The sequence below is a fragment of the Perca flavescens genome, chromosome 17 (assembly GCF_004354835.1).
Source record: "Perca flavescens isolate YP-PL-M2 chromosome 17, PFLA_1.0, whole genome shotgun sequence".
NCBI classification, from domain to species: domain Eukaryota; kingdom Metazoa; phylum Chordata; class Actinopteri; order Perciformes; family Percidae; genus Perca; species Perca flavescens.
Genome location: NC_041347.1, coordinates 17,887,708 through 17,903,737, shown reverse-complemented (window position 1 = coordinate 17,903,737; position 16,030 = coordinate 17,887,708). Strand labels below are relative to the sequence as shown.

Sequence of the window (16,030 nt, the reverse complement as noted above, 5' to 3'; positions counted from 1 at the left end):
ATGCCGTGAGAGTGTATGTGTGTGTGCACATGGCCTGTTTGTGTGTATTCAGTGTCCCATTTGAGGTAAAAGCCAGGAGGGGCTGAGTCACGTCCTATTCACTTAGGAAGACAGATGGAGACGCAGATCTGTATATTTCTACAGTATGTGTGTTTGTAAACTCGTGACATTTCATGAGTGTCTGCAGTGTGGTGCACGTGTTTTACCTTTTTACCTCTTAGAGCACAGCTTGTGTTAAGAAACAGGGTTCAACTGGTTGAGTAAGAAACATAATAGCACGTTCCCATTTCAAGAGTTTTATAGTATAAAATGATTCCAAACAGCTTCAAGAAACCCCTTCCATCCACAACTTTCCGTCGTCGGAACTGGGAGGGCTGTGTCCGACGATTTCTATAACTTTCCAATGTCGACAATCCAACGGGGAAAGCAAACGCCACATGCCGGGGGAGGATGCCTCACATGCCGGGGGAGGATGCCTCACACGCCGGGGGAGGATGCCTCACACGCCGGTAGACGGCCGCGGGGATGCGCGACAATAACGGGATGGTGGAGGTTGGGTTTAGGAAAAAACAACGGAGAAAGGACGCGCGACAATAACGGGACGGTTAACGGGGAAACAAAACGCCACACACGGGACGTGATCCCCGGCCTCCGGGGTGAAAGTTCGGAATTGTTTGACCCATCCACCCCACCAACCAACCTCCTTACGCGGATTTTCGGCATTTCATACTACTTGCTACCGTAGTCGTGCTGTGACCACGACATATGCTTCCCATTTAAATACATTAGTTTACATTTTGTGCTGGCCACCACGAAAAAAACTTCAAAAACGTCCCCATGAATATCAATAGATTAAATAACGTGACCATTTCACGTACTGCCATGAGACTGGGTTGCTACTTTTGGGGAAACTCAACCCCACGCTGCAGTGGCCGATCATGTAACCGGCAATCAGTCTTGGTGTAAGTAAACAGGAAACATCCCTGCCTCTATCGCTGCCCGTTCTCTTAATACATCCATGTCGCTGCCACAAGAAAGTAAAAAAAAAAAATGAAACACAAGCACTGAATTTCCCAGGAGTTTGTGTCACAGCTAATTGTTTCCTGCAACAACAAAGCAGAGTCAATCTGTCTCGCTCGTCTCTTTTCTTTCTCTCTTTCTCAGAGAAATGTCTTCAAATTCGGTCGGAAAAATCTATAAACTATCTGACGGAAAACAGTAGTTGTGAAATATAAAGTTTACTTGTACTACATTGGGTGGTTAAAGAACACAACAGGACGTGACACAAATGGCCCGTTTCATTCATAACTTTAATCTGTTTCCATTGAAGGTGTTTGCTTAAAAGCGCAAACATTATTTGTCAGGGCTTTAAACTTTGCATCGCTCATTTATCAAGTGCCACCTGACATCACTTACACTGGGGATGTTTCCAAATATTTGAGTTTCTTATTTCTCTTATTATGAATTTCCTATAAGAGGAGGACATAGGGTCATTGCCATACAGAGCTAATTGGCCCTGCGCTCCGGCTCAGGGTCTTGGATGTGGCACTGCACCATTTTTTGAAAGACGCTCCACATCTTCCACTCCTTCTGTCCTCTCTCTATGGCACAGCTAGATTTGTCAGTTTGATGAGCTTTATTTTTCCACTAGCTGTGTACTATAGTAAAGTTCCCTTTTCACAAAAGTCTATTGTGTTCACATTTCTTTTCAAAGACACACACAAACACATACAGACCCATAAATACATAATCCAAATTTAATCAACTGCTAAATAGCAGTTGTGCATCACGTTCGAAGCCCAACAATTCACTGTGGATGCAAATGTAACCTCAGCATTCACTACAATTGCAGAACAGGGCCCTAGAAATATACAGACACAAAGGCCCATCTACCGTACACACACAGACAGACAATCACACAAACATTGGTAATGCACTGACCTCCCTAGCCGTAGCCTGCAATAGTCCGATATAGAGCTGCTCGTTGGCATCTGCCTCCACTAAATCTAGCCAGAAACACCACAGCTAAGGCATAACCTCTCTTAGGAGAACAACTGCACACACCAGATCAAACAAATATTCTCATGAGCACTTGGCTGCAATGACCAAGCCTGAGAGTGGATGGGCCCTGGAAAGGATTAGACTTGGAGGCAAGTCAACTCAGGTTTTTTTTTGTCATCTACAGTACAGGCCAAAAGTTTGGACACAACTTCTCATTCAATGCGTTTATTTTCATGACTATTTACATTGTATATTCTCACTGAAGGCATCAAAACTATGAATGAACACGTGGAATTATGTACTTAACAAAAAAGTGTGAAATAACTGAAAACATGTCTTATATTTTAGTTTCTTCAAAGTAGCCACCCTTTGCTCTGATTACTGCTTTGCACACTCTTGGCATTCTCTGGATGAGCTTCAAGAGGTAGTCACCTGAAATGGTTTTCCAACAGTCTTGAAGGAGTTCCCAGAGATGCTTAGCACTTGTTGGCCCTTTTGCCTTCACTCTGCGGTCCAGCTCACCCCAAACCATCTCGATTGGGTTCAGGTCCGGTGACTGTGGAGGCCAGGTCCTCTGGCGCAGCACTCCATCACTCTCCTTCTTGGTCAAATAGCCCTTACACAGCCAGGAGGTGTATTTGGGGTCATTGTCCTGTTGAAAAATAAATGATACTAAATGAACTAAACTAACTAAACGCAAACCGGATGGGATGGCATGTCGCTGCAGGATGCCGTGGTAGCCATGCTGGTTCAGTATGCCTTCAATTTTGAATAAATCCCCAACAGTGTCACCAGCAAAGCACCCCCACACCATCACAACTCCTCCTCCATGCTTCACGGTGGGAACCAGGCATGTAGAATCCATCTGTTCACCTTTTCTGCGTCGCACAAAGACACGGCGGTTGGAACCAAAGATCTCAAATTTGGACTCATCAGACCAAAGCACAGATTTCCACTGGTCTAATGTCCATTCCTTGTGTTTCTTGGCCCAAACAAATCTCTTCTGTTTGTTGCCTCTCCTTAGCAGTGGTTTCCTAGCAGCTATTTGACCATGAAGGCCTGATTTGCGCAGTCTCCTCTTAACAGTTGTTCTAGAGATGTGTCTGCTGCTAGAACTCTGTGTGGCATTCATCTGGTCACTAATCTGAGCTGCTGTTAACTTGACAACCTGACTTCTGCACAACACAACTGATGGTCCCAACCCCATTAATAAGGTAAAGAATTCCACTAATTAACCCTGACAAGGCACACCTGTGAAGTGAAAACCATTTCAGGTGACTACCTCATGAAGCTCATTGAGAGAACACCAAGGGTTTGCAGCGCTATCAAAAAAGCAAAGGGTGGCTACTTTGAGGAATCTAAATTATAGGACATGTTTTCAGTTATTTCACACTTTTTTGTTAAGTACCTAATTCCACATGTGTTCATTCATAGTTTTAATGCCTTCAGTGAGAATCTACAATGTAAATAGTCATGAAAATAAAGAAAACGCATTGAATGAGAAGGTGTGTCCAAACTTTTGGCCTGTACTGTACATACATGAAAACATGCTGCAAATTCACACATTTCAGCATGCAAATAATTGTCCTTAAATGTAAGCTGAGAAAATATCATTAACATTGTATGTTATGCAACACAGACACAGAAACACACACTCAGTGGGAGCATACTGGGTTATCTGGCCGCAGTCTCTTGGAAGGTGGTCCTCCGTCTTCAGGGTGAAGCATGTAGAACAGACGTACCTTGTTGGCATGTTTCTTACTCTGAGAAAGACAGAAAAAGAAAATGAGAGAGTGTCAGCCAGTGAACTGAGTTTGATTTTATCAAGTGAGCCAAGTGGAAGAAAAATCAATGACTGCCACTCCACCTTGGCTACTCCTTCCAAGCCTTTATCTCTGTTTCAGCTGATGATGCTAGCAGACATTTTGCCCCCGGCTAGGTGGCCAATGGCCTGGGACAGCCTCAGCTTTCTGGGAGCCCTGAGTAAGATGTTGGGAAAGGGGAGGTGGTTGGGAGATGCATGTAAGGACTCTTTACTTCACTTGCACGCACTGGCACCATAGAGTGCCAAAGGAAGTGAGGCAATAATTTGGATGGCTCAAATTACAGTAACATCCTGGTGCCTCAAAAACAATAACAAAAACTTGTTTTATGGAATCAATGATTAATAGCATATATATATATATATATATATATACACACACACAAATAGAAAAGCAGATAATAGATTGGAATGAGTCTGCATGATATTAAAAGCTTATGGTGAGAAGGAGTTTGTGCTGCTTACTCATTTGTTATGGTTGTATTTTTGCCCCACCTGTCTGTGGGTGCTTTGTGTCTGCCTCTGTCATAAAGACTATAAGCTGTAATAAGCAGACATATATGGTAGTGTTTATATGAAAGGACAGTGAGCTGTCCTTGAAGCTGTTAACTGTCACTTTAATGCAGAACAATCAAAATCACTGGACATACTGCAGGGTAAAGATTAGTGCATGTGTACGTGTTTAGACACTTCTGTGTGTGTGTGTGTGTGTATGTGTGTGTGTGTATACAAGTTTGACACCCCTATCTTGCTCTATACATATTACTTTTATTGGCATGCTTTGTGACCTTCACTCCTTTCTACTATATCACATCTCTTTTTATCTATAAATACCACTGCTGGTGCAATTTTCCAAAAGCAAACGTTGACACTGTCAAGGAGATTGTCTCTTTACTGCCACATATACAGTGAAATACACATTATTGTATGACAGCGTGCAGGGATACAGCATGCCAAGGTTGTGGTTACGAAAAGCATCAAGGGAGAAAAATGTGAAACTTTGGATTGATGAGAGATGGACATAATTAAGTGTTGTGTCAAGTGTGTTGAGATGGATAGGAATCACTTAGTTTTCACCAATCATATGGGTTATATGATTGCGTTTTGTAGAAGAAAATGTAGTTGTTGGTTTAGGTGTATATCATGCCTGAACAGGACACAAAGAAAGCAAATGGGAGACTGACAAGACACTGTACTTGCTGCTCCAGTGCTTAGATTGGATCCTCTGCCCCCGGGACAAGAAAGCCTACCTCACATGCCTCCTCACTTGTCAGACTATTTTAATGCATTTTGTCAGTGCTGTGTGTGTGTGTGTGTTTGTGTGTCTGAGTGTCTGAGTGTATGCCTGTGTTTATAGGTATAAATGGTCATGCAGTTGATGGCTCTGGGATATGGACTAAAAGCTGGACCTTGTGTCACCATGGTTACCATGAACTGACCCTCAGTGCTCACCCTACTCCAATGGACTGTGCATGTCTCTGTCTCTTCTTCCTCTGTTTTTTAATGTCAAATCAAGTTGGAGGAGACAGACAGGGCAGAGGACAAATACATGCAGAATGTATCTCACTCACACATGATCAGATTCACAACCTTAATATCCAAATACCGTAATATTTTGTAACAATATCAGAAAGTGGTGTGCGAAAATGGTGTGCATTCAGCGTTTCCCACAGATTAAGAATTTACTTGTGGTGGTGGGTGACGCGGCATGTGACGGCTGGGTTCAGTAATAAACTAGTCAAAAGGTTTATAAACTATTTATTTTAAAAAATCGATTGTAGTTTAAAACTTTTACAGCACACTTAATAAAATGTTAGTTTTTAATCGGGCTTGAGTGCATAAATAACATTACAGTTGATTACTACGGGCACGGAGAGAACTACAACTGAAGGCTCCTGATTAGCTCCAGTTAGCTCCATTTAACTCCAAATATAGATCAGCTCAAGCTAGTCTTGCTTTGCCAGAACATCCACACGCTGCGGAGCGGAGAGTCTGGCTAGTCCCCACATCATTCCGGGATGGGAGAAAAACGTGCTCTGGTTTATCAGAATTTCTTTAGGCCAATCACAATCGTCATGGGCGGTGGAGTCGCTGATAAATACATTCCCCCTTCACCTAGATGTCCCTCCAAGGTCTACTGCTTCCCCGGTGCCAAGGTAAGTGACATCCAGCACAAACTTCCCGGCATCCTCGCCCACCACGCCAAGGTCGACAACATCATCGTGCACGTGGGCACAAACGACATCAGAGAGGGACGGTCGACAGCGCTCCGGAGAGACTTCACCACTCTCCTCTCCACCCTGATGGGCACAGGAAAACAGATCGTCATCTCTGGGCCTCTACCTACCTACAGGAAGGGTGCGGAGAGATGGTCCGGACTGTTCTGGCTCCACACCTGGCTGGAACAACTCTGCACTTCCCTGAGCATTCCCTATGTCAACAACTTCAACTTCAACGTTCTGGGACTGGCCCAGCCTACTGAAGCATGATGGTCTCCACCCAAACCGACACGGAGCCAGGCTGCTATCTGACAACATAACGACCACACTGAAAGGCAAGTATTGACATTCTGTTGAAAATATCACAGATTCATGCCCCCCAGGTATTGATCCTGATAGCACTATACAAGTGGATGAATCTGAAAATGTTTTCTGCAGGGTAACATGTAGTACTAGTATTATTCCAGTAACATGTAGTACTAATACTATTCCAGTAACATGTAGTACTAGTACTATTCCAGTTATAATCAACAACAGACCATACAAAGTGGTGAATCCCCTAAGAAATAAGAAGTTGACTGCAAACATAGTCAATTTAGCATCCAGTTCACGTCAGCCACAGCCTGTCCCAAATAATGAGACGGTGTCTGTTCCTCGACTCAGATCAGTTAAATCAAAGTTAACCAAGAGAGGGGCAATACATAACAACCTAATTGGAATTAAAACTACCACTGCAATGATAGAAAAGGATAGGAAAATTAGATGTGGATTACTAAATATCAGATCTCTGTCTTCTAAAACAGTACTAGTAAATGAATTGATATCTGATAATCCAATTGATATCTATTCTGTCTTACTGAAACCTGGCTGGGCCATGAAGAATATGTTAGTCTAAATGAAGCGACTCCTCCCAGTCATATTAATACTCAAATTCCCAGAGGCTCAGGCCGAGGAGGGGGAGTTGCAGCCATATTTGATTCAAGCCCGTTAATTAACCCTAAACCCAAACTAAATTATAACTCTTTTGAAAGCCTTGTTCTTAATCTTCAACATCCAACACGTAAATCAGTACAGCCAATTATATTTGTTGTTGTCTACCGAGCTCCAGGTCCGTATTCTGAATTTTTATCTATTCTCAGAGTTTTTATCATGTGTAGTCCTTAAATCAGACAAAGTACTTATTGTAGGTGATTTTAATATCCATTGGCTTCAGTCAGAGTGTGCATGAGGCCACGCACTGTTTTAACCACACCCTCGACCTCGTGCTGGCATATGGTATCAAAATTGAAGATGTATTAGTATTCCCGCAAAATCCTTTATTATCAGACCACTTCTTAATTACTTTCAAATTCTTAATACCCGATTATACGAAATTAGATAAAAACTTCTATACTAGATGCCTATCTGAGAGTGCTATAGCTACATTTAAGGAAGACATTCCAACAGCACTAAACTCATTACCTTGTTTTAATACAACAGAGGACCTTTATGTAAACTTTAGTCCCTCTCAAATCGACAATTGTGTAGATGGTGTTACGGCCTGCCTACGGACTACTTTAGACTCTGTTGCTCCACTCAAAAAGAAGAAGATGAAGCAAAGGAAACTAGCACCTTGGTATAACTCCCAAACTCGTAAATTAAAGCGCTCCACCAAACTGGAAGAGTCTCGTTTGGACTGGCAAGACAGTCTGAAAACCTATAGGACGGCCCTCAGACATGCCAGATCAGACTATTACTCATCATTAATAGAAGAAAACAAGAACAACCCAAGGTTTCTTTTCAGCACTGTAGCCAGGCTGACAGATAGTTACAGCTCTACTGAGCCATCTATTCTTCTAGCTCTGAGTAGTGATGACTTCATGAGCTTTAATGATAAAATTATAACAATTAGAGATAAAATTCATCACCTTTTTCCCTCAACTTCTAATGGTTCACCTTTCAACGCAGGACTGCTAGAAAGAACGACTAGACCTGACATATACTTAGACTGCTTTTATCCTATAGACCTTCAAAAACTAATGGTAAAGGTATCTTCAGCTAAGCCATCTACCTGTCTCTTAGACCCCATCCCAACGAGGCTACTCAAAGAAGCATTACCCGTGGGTTAACACCTCTCTACTAGATATGATCAATATGTCTTTATTAACAGGTCATGTACCGCAGTCATTTAAAGTAACTGTGATAAAACCTCTTCTGAAAAAACCCACCCTCGATCCTGAGGTCTTAGCAAACTATAGACCTATATCTAACCTTCCCTTTCTCTCCAAGATCCTAGAGAAGGTAGTTGCTAATCAGTTATGTGATTTTCTCCATAGCAACAGTTTATTTGAAGACTTTCAATCAGGATATAGAAAGATTCATAGCACAGAGACGGCACTGGTGAAAATTACTAACGACGTTCTAACTGCTGCAGACAAAGGACTTGTCTCCATACTTGTTTTATTAGATCTTAGTGCTGCTTTTGACACTATTGACCATACAATCCTGTTACAGAGATTGGAACACTTAGTCGGAATTAAAGGAATTGCACTAAGCTGGTTTAAGTCTTATTTCTCTGATCGATCTCATTTTGTTAATGTTAATGATAAATCCTCTAAGTACGCAAAAGTTAAACATGGCATTCCACAAGGCTCAGTGCTTGGACCAATTTTATTCTCCTTATATATGCTTCCTCTTGGTAATATCATTAGGAAACACTCAATTAACTATCACTGCTATGCGGATGACACCCAATTATACTTATCAATCAAACCAGACGAAACCAGTCAGTTAGCTAACCTTCAAGCATGTATTAAAGATATAAAATCCTGGATGACCTATAATTTTCTGATGTTAAACTGTAACAAAACTGAAGTTATTGTGCTGGGCCCTAAACTCCTCCGAACTTCATTATCTAAAGATATAGCTACTCTGGATGGTGTTGTCCTGTCCTCCAGCACTACTGTCAGAAATCTAGGAGTTATTTTTGATCTGACGAGAACTAAGAAAAGAGATCATATTTCTCCTGTTTTAGCTTCTCTGCATTGGCTTCCTGTAAAATCAAGGATTGACTTTAAAGTCCATCTCCTGACCTACAAAGCCCTAAATGTTCAAGCACCATCTTATCTAGAACAGCTCTTAGTACCTTATTGTCCCACTAGAGCACTGCGCTCCCAGAATGCAGAGTTATTTGTGGTTTCTAGAGTCTCCAAAAGTAGAATGGGAGCCAGAGCATTCAGCTACCAGGCTCCTTTCCTGTGGAACCAGCTCCCAGTCTGGGTTCGGGGGGCAGACACCGTCGCCTCATTTAAGAGTAAACTGAAAACTCTCCTCTTTGATAAAGCTTATAGTTAAGAAGTGAGGAGTTGCAGCATCCGCCTAACCCGGCCCACCTGCTTCTCTTTGTAGTCATCAGATTTGTTTATCATATAATCAATAATATAGTGAGAGTAGAGGGAGGCAGGCCAGTACAGCCTCTCATCAATGTTTTCATTTGTTTCCTTTTGTATGCATCCTGTCCCAGAACTGCTTGTTACTAACCTAGCTCTGGGGAGTTTACTCCCTGCAGTCCTTATGTTTCTTCTTTGCAGAGCCATGCTCTGCGATTCCCTGCAATGTCCAGCCGCGTTCTGCTGCGTCCGCCGCATCCACCCATGCTCTGCAGCGCCACGTTTCATCCCGCAACGTCCTGCTGTGACATGAACTACAACGACTACCTTCAAAGTCACTGTTCCACTATCTTTAATGTGACTATTATTTGCCACTGTTCATCACACCCCCAACCGGCCCCGTCAGACACCGCCTACCAAGAGTCTGGGTCTGCTGAGGTTTCTTCCTAAAGGGAGTTTTTCCTCGCCACTGTCGCAATAGCCATTTATAATGCTTGCTCTTGGGGGAATTACTGTAATTGTTGGGGCTTTGTAAATTATAGAGTGTGGTCTAGACCCACTCTATCTGTAAAGTATCTCGAGATAACTCTGTTATGATTTGATACTATAAATAAAATTGAATTGAATTGCGAAAGAAAACGCAGATTGGACCGATAGTTTAGCTAGCTGTCTCAATTTACCCTGCAGAGATCTGAGGAGCAGTCGACCATAGTCCTCATAAATCTACCAGAGTTTAAAATTCAAACACAAAGAAAGAGGGAGGAAATGGACATCGGCGAAAATACATGCATCCGGCGGAATTTCCTTCGGCACCGGAGCAATCCCGGAAGTGGAACATCAAGGATATAGACTAAGCTCAAGCAGAACACACTGCCGTGGAGATGGTGATAAACCAGACTATGTAAATGACGTTCAGGGAGCTTTCACAGCGGTGTGGCCGCAGCGTTTATCAGTACAGTTAATCCCGCGGGAAGCCAAAACACCAAAGGTAGCATACGCTACTACTAACATGCTACTAACATAGCCTTGCTCTGAGCCTGGCCTGAAGTGAATTGTTGACGCTGTGACATGCAAGTGGCACACAAGGGGGAGGGGGAGTGGCTGGAGGCCGCTGCTCTGTGTGCTATAAAATTACATCGTTGATGGGGGAAAAAAATTTAATTCGGATTTTATCTACCTGGGCGGGTATCAATCTACCCGGGTGGGGCACCCAAGTATAACCTACTGTATGTATGGGAAACACTGGCATTGACTGTCTATGGGGCAGATGTGCAAATAAAGAGTTTGGTGTGGTGTTAATCTGATCCATTCTTGTGAGAGGATTGATGTGTATAGGTGTGAGGGAGCAGCATGAGCGAGAGCCCTTGAAGACACTAAAAGGTTTGCCTCACTTGTAGTCCATCTATGCGAGTCAGTTTATGGATAGATTTGTTGTAACTAAACTGCTGAAGTGCAGTTCAGTTATTTTCCTGGTGCTTTTGGCATTTGTCAAAAATGCTTACTGCCATAGTCCCCAATTAGAGTAGGGATGGACTCCAAAACCCTTGACTCCTCAATAATTCATCCCCCATGATAGTACTCCTTTCTTTAGCTTGTTGTTGTCTCCGTGTCTTATGCAAAACACGTTCAGTTATCCCTCTTATGAAATGTAGAAGTATAATTGCCTTTCCTTGCCTTCTATCCTTAATGAAACTAAAACGCAACAATTTCCTGCCTTCAAATTATTTCTTGCCTTATCTCCTTGATCTACTGACCTCTACAGAGACCTTTTGTTAAGGGTGAACTGAGGAAATGCACTGACTCAGCTTGCCCATTTCTCTGCACAACTCAAGGTCCCTGTCAGAGTTAGGTTGAGAGAAGGAAATAAATTACTTTCAAGTGAATATGGTTGATACACATGCATGCAGATAAATGCACAGTCGTCCTTGCTTAATTCTCTCTAGATAGGAGTCTTGTCCTCATTAGTTTGTCTTGTAATCAAGGACAACCTCAATGCACACACACACACACGATACATAATGCACGGGCTGATTATTGAATGGCCATTCATTAAATTAGTCTTACGGAGTCTGCTGAGAGGTAGACTACATTAAAATAAAAACTATGTTTGTGTGCAAGTGACTTGCGTCACGCTGCATTAAACCTATGTATAATGGATGAGCACTGTATTGAACGGCACAAGCACAAATGGGTACAAATAAGGCTGATGCAAAGTGTACAGAGCAGGAATCTGCTTGTCAAAGCAGTGATTGTAGCAACATTTTTTTGTTTGTTTTGTGGAAACATTCCTGTATGAGCAGAAACGGACTCACCTCATAGTGAGCCGTGCGCTGGGACTCGGAGATGAGCTGGGCATTGCAGATGTTACAATAGCTCTCTGTGAACAAGCCTCCATCCACGATGCCCGCAGACTTCATCTTCATCTGAGACTACACAAACACACACACCCAAACATACGCAAATATGATTAAAATGCAGAACGGGATAAAATGTCAGTGTTAAAGGGGCATGAGCATGCATGTATCTCATCTCAATTTAGAAATAGTTCTTCAGAATGACAGATTCATCATGGCAGGTTAGCATAAATATATGTTGAGTCTCTCTGTCAGAACATCCTCACATGGGTGATTTTGGACTAGTCTAAATGTTTAGAATAATTTGGAACACTGAACATGGGGCTAGAGACAGAGAGAGACAGAAACCTAAATTGTTTCAAAACCAAAATATAAATATATTCCATGCCAAAGTAATCTTTAATTATCAAAAGTATATGAGCTCAGTGTAAAGAATGGGCCATTTCAAAGTGTTTATAGTGTTATATCCTTATTGATACATAAATGTGTTATAAGCATGTTAATATTGTAGTTGGTCAAGGTAGTCCTAATCTTAATGCATTGTTGAGAGTTTACATTGTATAAATGTGTATAGGGTATAAACATTATATATACATATATATTTTGGTATGTTTAATTATAATCTGTGATATAACCACTATTTTATATTGACGTTTCATTTTACGGGATTTTTCCAGTGCCGCCAGAGTTTCTTCCGGATGTCCCTCATTTTCAGCCGGATGTCCCACAACTTCCGCTTTCTTTGTGTTGGCATTCTAAACCCCGGTCAATTTGGGAAACATCCTCCGAGCTCCTCCGACAATCAAATTAATTAATCAAAAAAAATGTAAAAGTAAAATTCTCATCACACACTCAACAGCCATTTTAATTCCAGAGCTTGCCTCCCTATGTGCACATGTTCCACCAAAACAAGTCCCTTCCCGAGGCTATTTTGCAGAGGCATCGTTTGTGATTGAAGAAATGCCAATCAACCAGAGCAAGTTTTTCTCCTATCCAGCAACGTTGTGTGGACTAGCCAAACCTACCTCTGCAGAGCTGTAGAGATAGATCTGGTATTGTGAGACAATATAACTACTAACTACAGTAAATAAACAAATGTAGTGGAGAAAAAAACTACACTATTACCCTCTGAATTAATCAGTAGTAAAGCAGGATGTTAGACACGTTCCACCTCCGCCTTCGGTAATACAAATTAAACAAAGTGCAGGAACAATGCTTATGAGTTTAACAAAGTTTGAGAAACTTGGGTTTTAGCTATCGGGCCATGTTAGAAGACCAAATTTTATAAGCCATCTTTATTAGTTGCTTCTTTGCTCTCTAAGTTGTAAATGGTAAGTTTCAGGTGAGTTCTCATTGTACAGTGATGTGGTAATGAAATTATGGTGTTGATATTTAAGTGAATATAACAAAGAGGACTCAAAGAGGAATCATGTTTTGCATTTTTTATGATAAACATTTTCACATCTTGAACTCCACACCAAGTTAGTACACAGTTTTCACTTAAAGCTCTACTGTGTGGCTTCACTCACAGCTTTCCAACAGTTTTTTGTGCACTGGGCTCTAGTGAGTAACAATCACAAAGCATGTCTTGCCAACTGAAATTTGAATTTTGACATTCAAATTGGCAAGCTAAAAAATTCTTATCTGAGATCCACCATTGTCACCCTTTTGCATAAATTCTGAACACTGGCAGGAAATAATAATGCTGTAAAGCAGTACAGTATAGCCAACAGCAACTTTGGTGAGGATTACAGTCTCTGAAGTCAATTGTTAAAAGGTCGCCAGCAGGATTCCCCGGTGAGAAATAGTGTCTTAAAACCTTGTGGGTGCTACAATTGCCCAACCAGTAAAACCATAGAGACCTGAGCATCCCACTGGGAGCCTGGCTCTGGGTTCTTAACAACCTGGCAGCAGTGTTTTCTTTCCTTTTATACTGAGTACCGTAATAGAAAATGGTTTAATGATGTGCTCAGCGGTATTGTGTTCAATTTTCTATTCTCTTCATTATGTGTGCCCTGTAGGCACTGATCTGACGGGGTTATGGTGAGTAAGGGGTCTGTAGGGAATAGTCCAGGAACATTAACCATTAAACTGGATGAGCTCCTTGCCCCAAGAAAGCAACAGGACAGGGTGCTTGCAGGGGCAAAGTGTTTTATAGAGCAAGATACATGAATGCTGCAGAGGTCAGCTCCAGTAAGTTTAAAAGAATAGGGTCTTTTGTCTGGCATATCCCGCGAACCGCAAAATCTCCTTCTGTCAGCAGGGAAAAGTAGTGACAGAAATTGGTAGTTCTTTATCAAGTCTAGTGGGTAAGTGCACCCTGGACCTTCCAATTAATTACAGACATACTGTATAGATATTTCCTCAATTATCTAGTTGAACCTACAGTACCCCAATACAGTATGTTAAAATTAAATGGCAATGCAGATACATTTGAATTAGAGCAGCACAATTTATTATTACCTTTACGTTTGCTGAGGATGTTTTCAGTGTTTGTAAGGAATAATATTCATTCTGAAATGTCACTGATGACAAGCTGGATACTTGTTTTGTCTAGAGGCATGGACGCATTATTACCTTCACTATGTGAATTGTCCTATGAGACACAATGGAACAGATATATTTTGCAAACTGACACATTAGATGTGCCGCAGAATTTGTGTCCTCACAGAATTTTGTGGCAAGAAAAAGACCTTCCGCTGTCTGTCTGGACGTCAGCCAGGCAGAAGCGAGTCTATCTTTTAATCTTCAGGCTAATTAAAAGTGATTGTGACTGCAGAAATATCCTTATCTTCCTAATATCTCTATTACCTCTGATTATTACATGCAAGATGGGAGATGTAGACTAATTAATAGAGGCAATCTGTTGGTGAGATTAATAGAATGGCAGGCCCAACCAAGCGAAAAGATGGAGAGACTGATTGTGGGGAAAAATAATGAAAGAGGTAGGAAAAAAGAGAGGGAGGGGGAAGTTTATAATTGTTTTACGGGACGTGATGTCTTCATGTTAAATGGGTTTAGAGGTCGTAATTGAAAAGTGCCTTTCTCACTATATCAGACCAGAGCAGTTGTTCAATGGACTGTTACTGTATGTTATTTGTTTTATGAGAATCTAATTAGTGCAACTTTAGCAGCAATCACAAATAGGCATGCTTTATATTTAGTATCAGTGAATAGTTCAACTTTAGTTCATCTTCCGATTCCTTCTTTATAGTTCAACATTCTAGAGTTACAGTATAATTAGCATCTTATTTTTTTGCTTGGATGCTCACAGAGGTGCACTGAAAAATACAGGAAAATATGCAATCAATGATGACTGAATTGACCATTTATAGCAAAGACTATACAGTTAGATTTGGCGGAAAAGGCTCTGCTCTTTGAAGGAACTCTTATGACGTGCACAACTTCACTGCTTGATGTAACAACCCCTTATCGCCAAAATATATTATCGGTGGGCTTTGCCACTTATGATCATATAAATACTTGACATTTGCCATTGTTGGACCGTCTACTAATTATGAGAATCATGTTATGCAGCTTTTAACTATGACTGATCTTTCTGTCTAATTTTATCAAGCAAAGTGCTCCGCCACACTGTTTTGAGGGTGTAGATTGCCTCCACAAAAAAAAAGAGTATGATGTGCTTTTATTGTGTTTTCAAAGAATCTGAGTAGCAACAAGGATCGTGGGATTCTGCTGGGAGAGCTAAACATACATGATTATTGAAGTCAACTAAACCACAAATATAGCACATAAGGATGGGGTTTGGGTACTCGAGGGGGTGGTGTTTCAGTTTATATTGGATGTGTTATACTAGGGTTGGGTGCCTTTCGCATCTGAACCAATATCAGTACCGATACTGGTACCTGAAATTCGGTTCACGGTACCCAACAGTACTTTTTTTGGTACTTTCCCACTGTAATTACAATTGTAGTTGTAAAAATTATTCCAAACCTATTTACCCTATTTACTTAGAACATTATGTTATTTATTTAGAATATTTTACACTCTAAAGAAATTAAACAGAAATAAAAAATAAAACCCCTCCCTCTTTCCTCCCAAACCTGTCCCTACAACCTATTAAATTGAATAATTATTAATCACTGTAACTTTTATTCTTGCATTTGTATATTATTCTTTTTTTTATTTTTTGTTTTATTTTCATCATGACTGTTTTTAATTGCCCTTTAATGTTTCATGTAAAGCACTTTGAATTGCCTTGTTGCTGAAAGGTGATATAGAAATAAAGTTGCCTTGCCTTACAAC

General features: G+C 41.1%; 1 protein-coding gene across 1 annotated transcript in view; it reads right to left on the bottom strand.

Annotated features, from left to right (window-relative positions):
* Positions 1-16,030, bottom strand: part of zgc:171482 (zinc finger protein) — a 47,807-nt gene that overhangs the window by 18,214 nt on the left and 13,563 nt on the right. The window contains exons 2-3 of the mRNA XM_028604214.1: positions 11,723-11,839; positions 3,672-3,764 (exon numbers count right to left, since the gene is read on the bottom strand). Coding sequence (XP_028460015.1) covers positions 3,672-3,764; positions 11,723-11,833 — 204 coding nt within the window. The 5' untranslated portion in view covers positions 11,834-11,839. The remainder of the gene's footprint in view (positions 1-3,671; positions 3,765-11,722; positions 11,840-16,030) is intronic.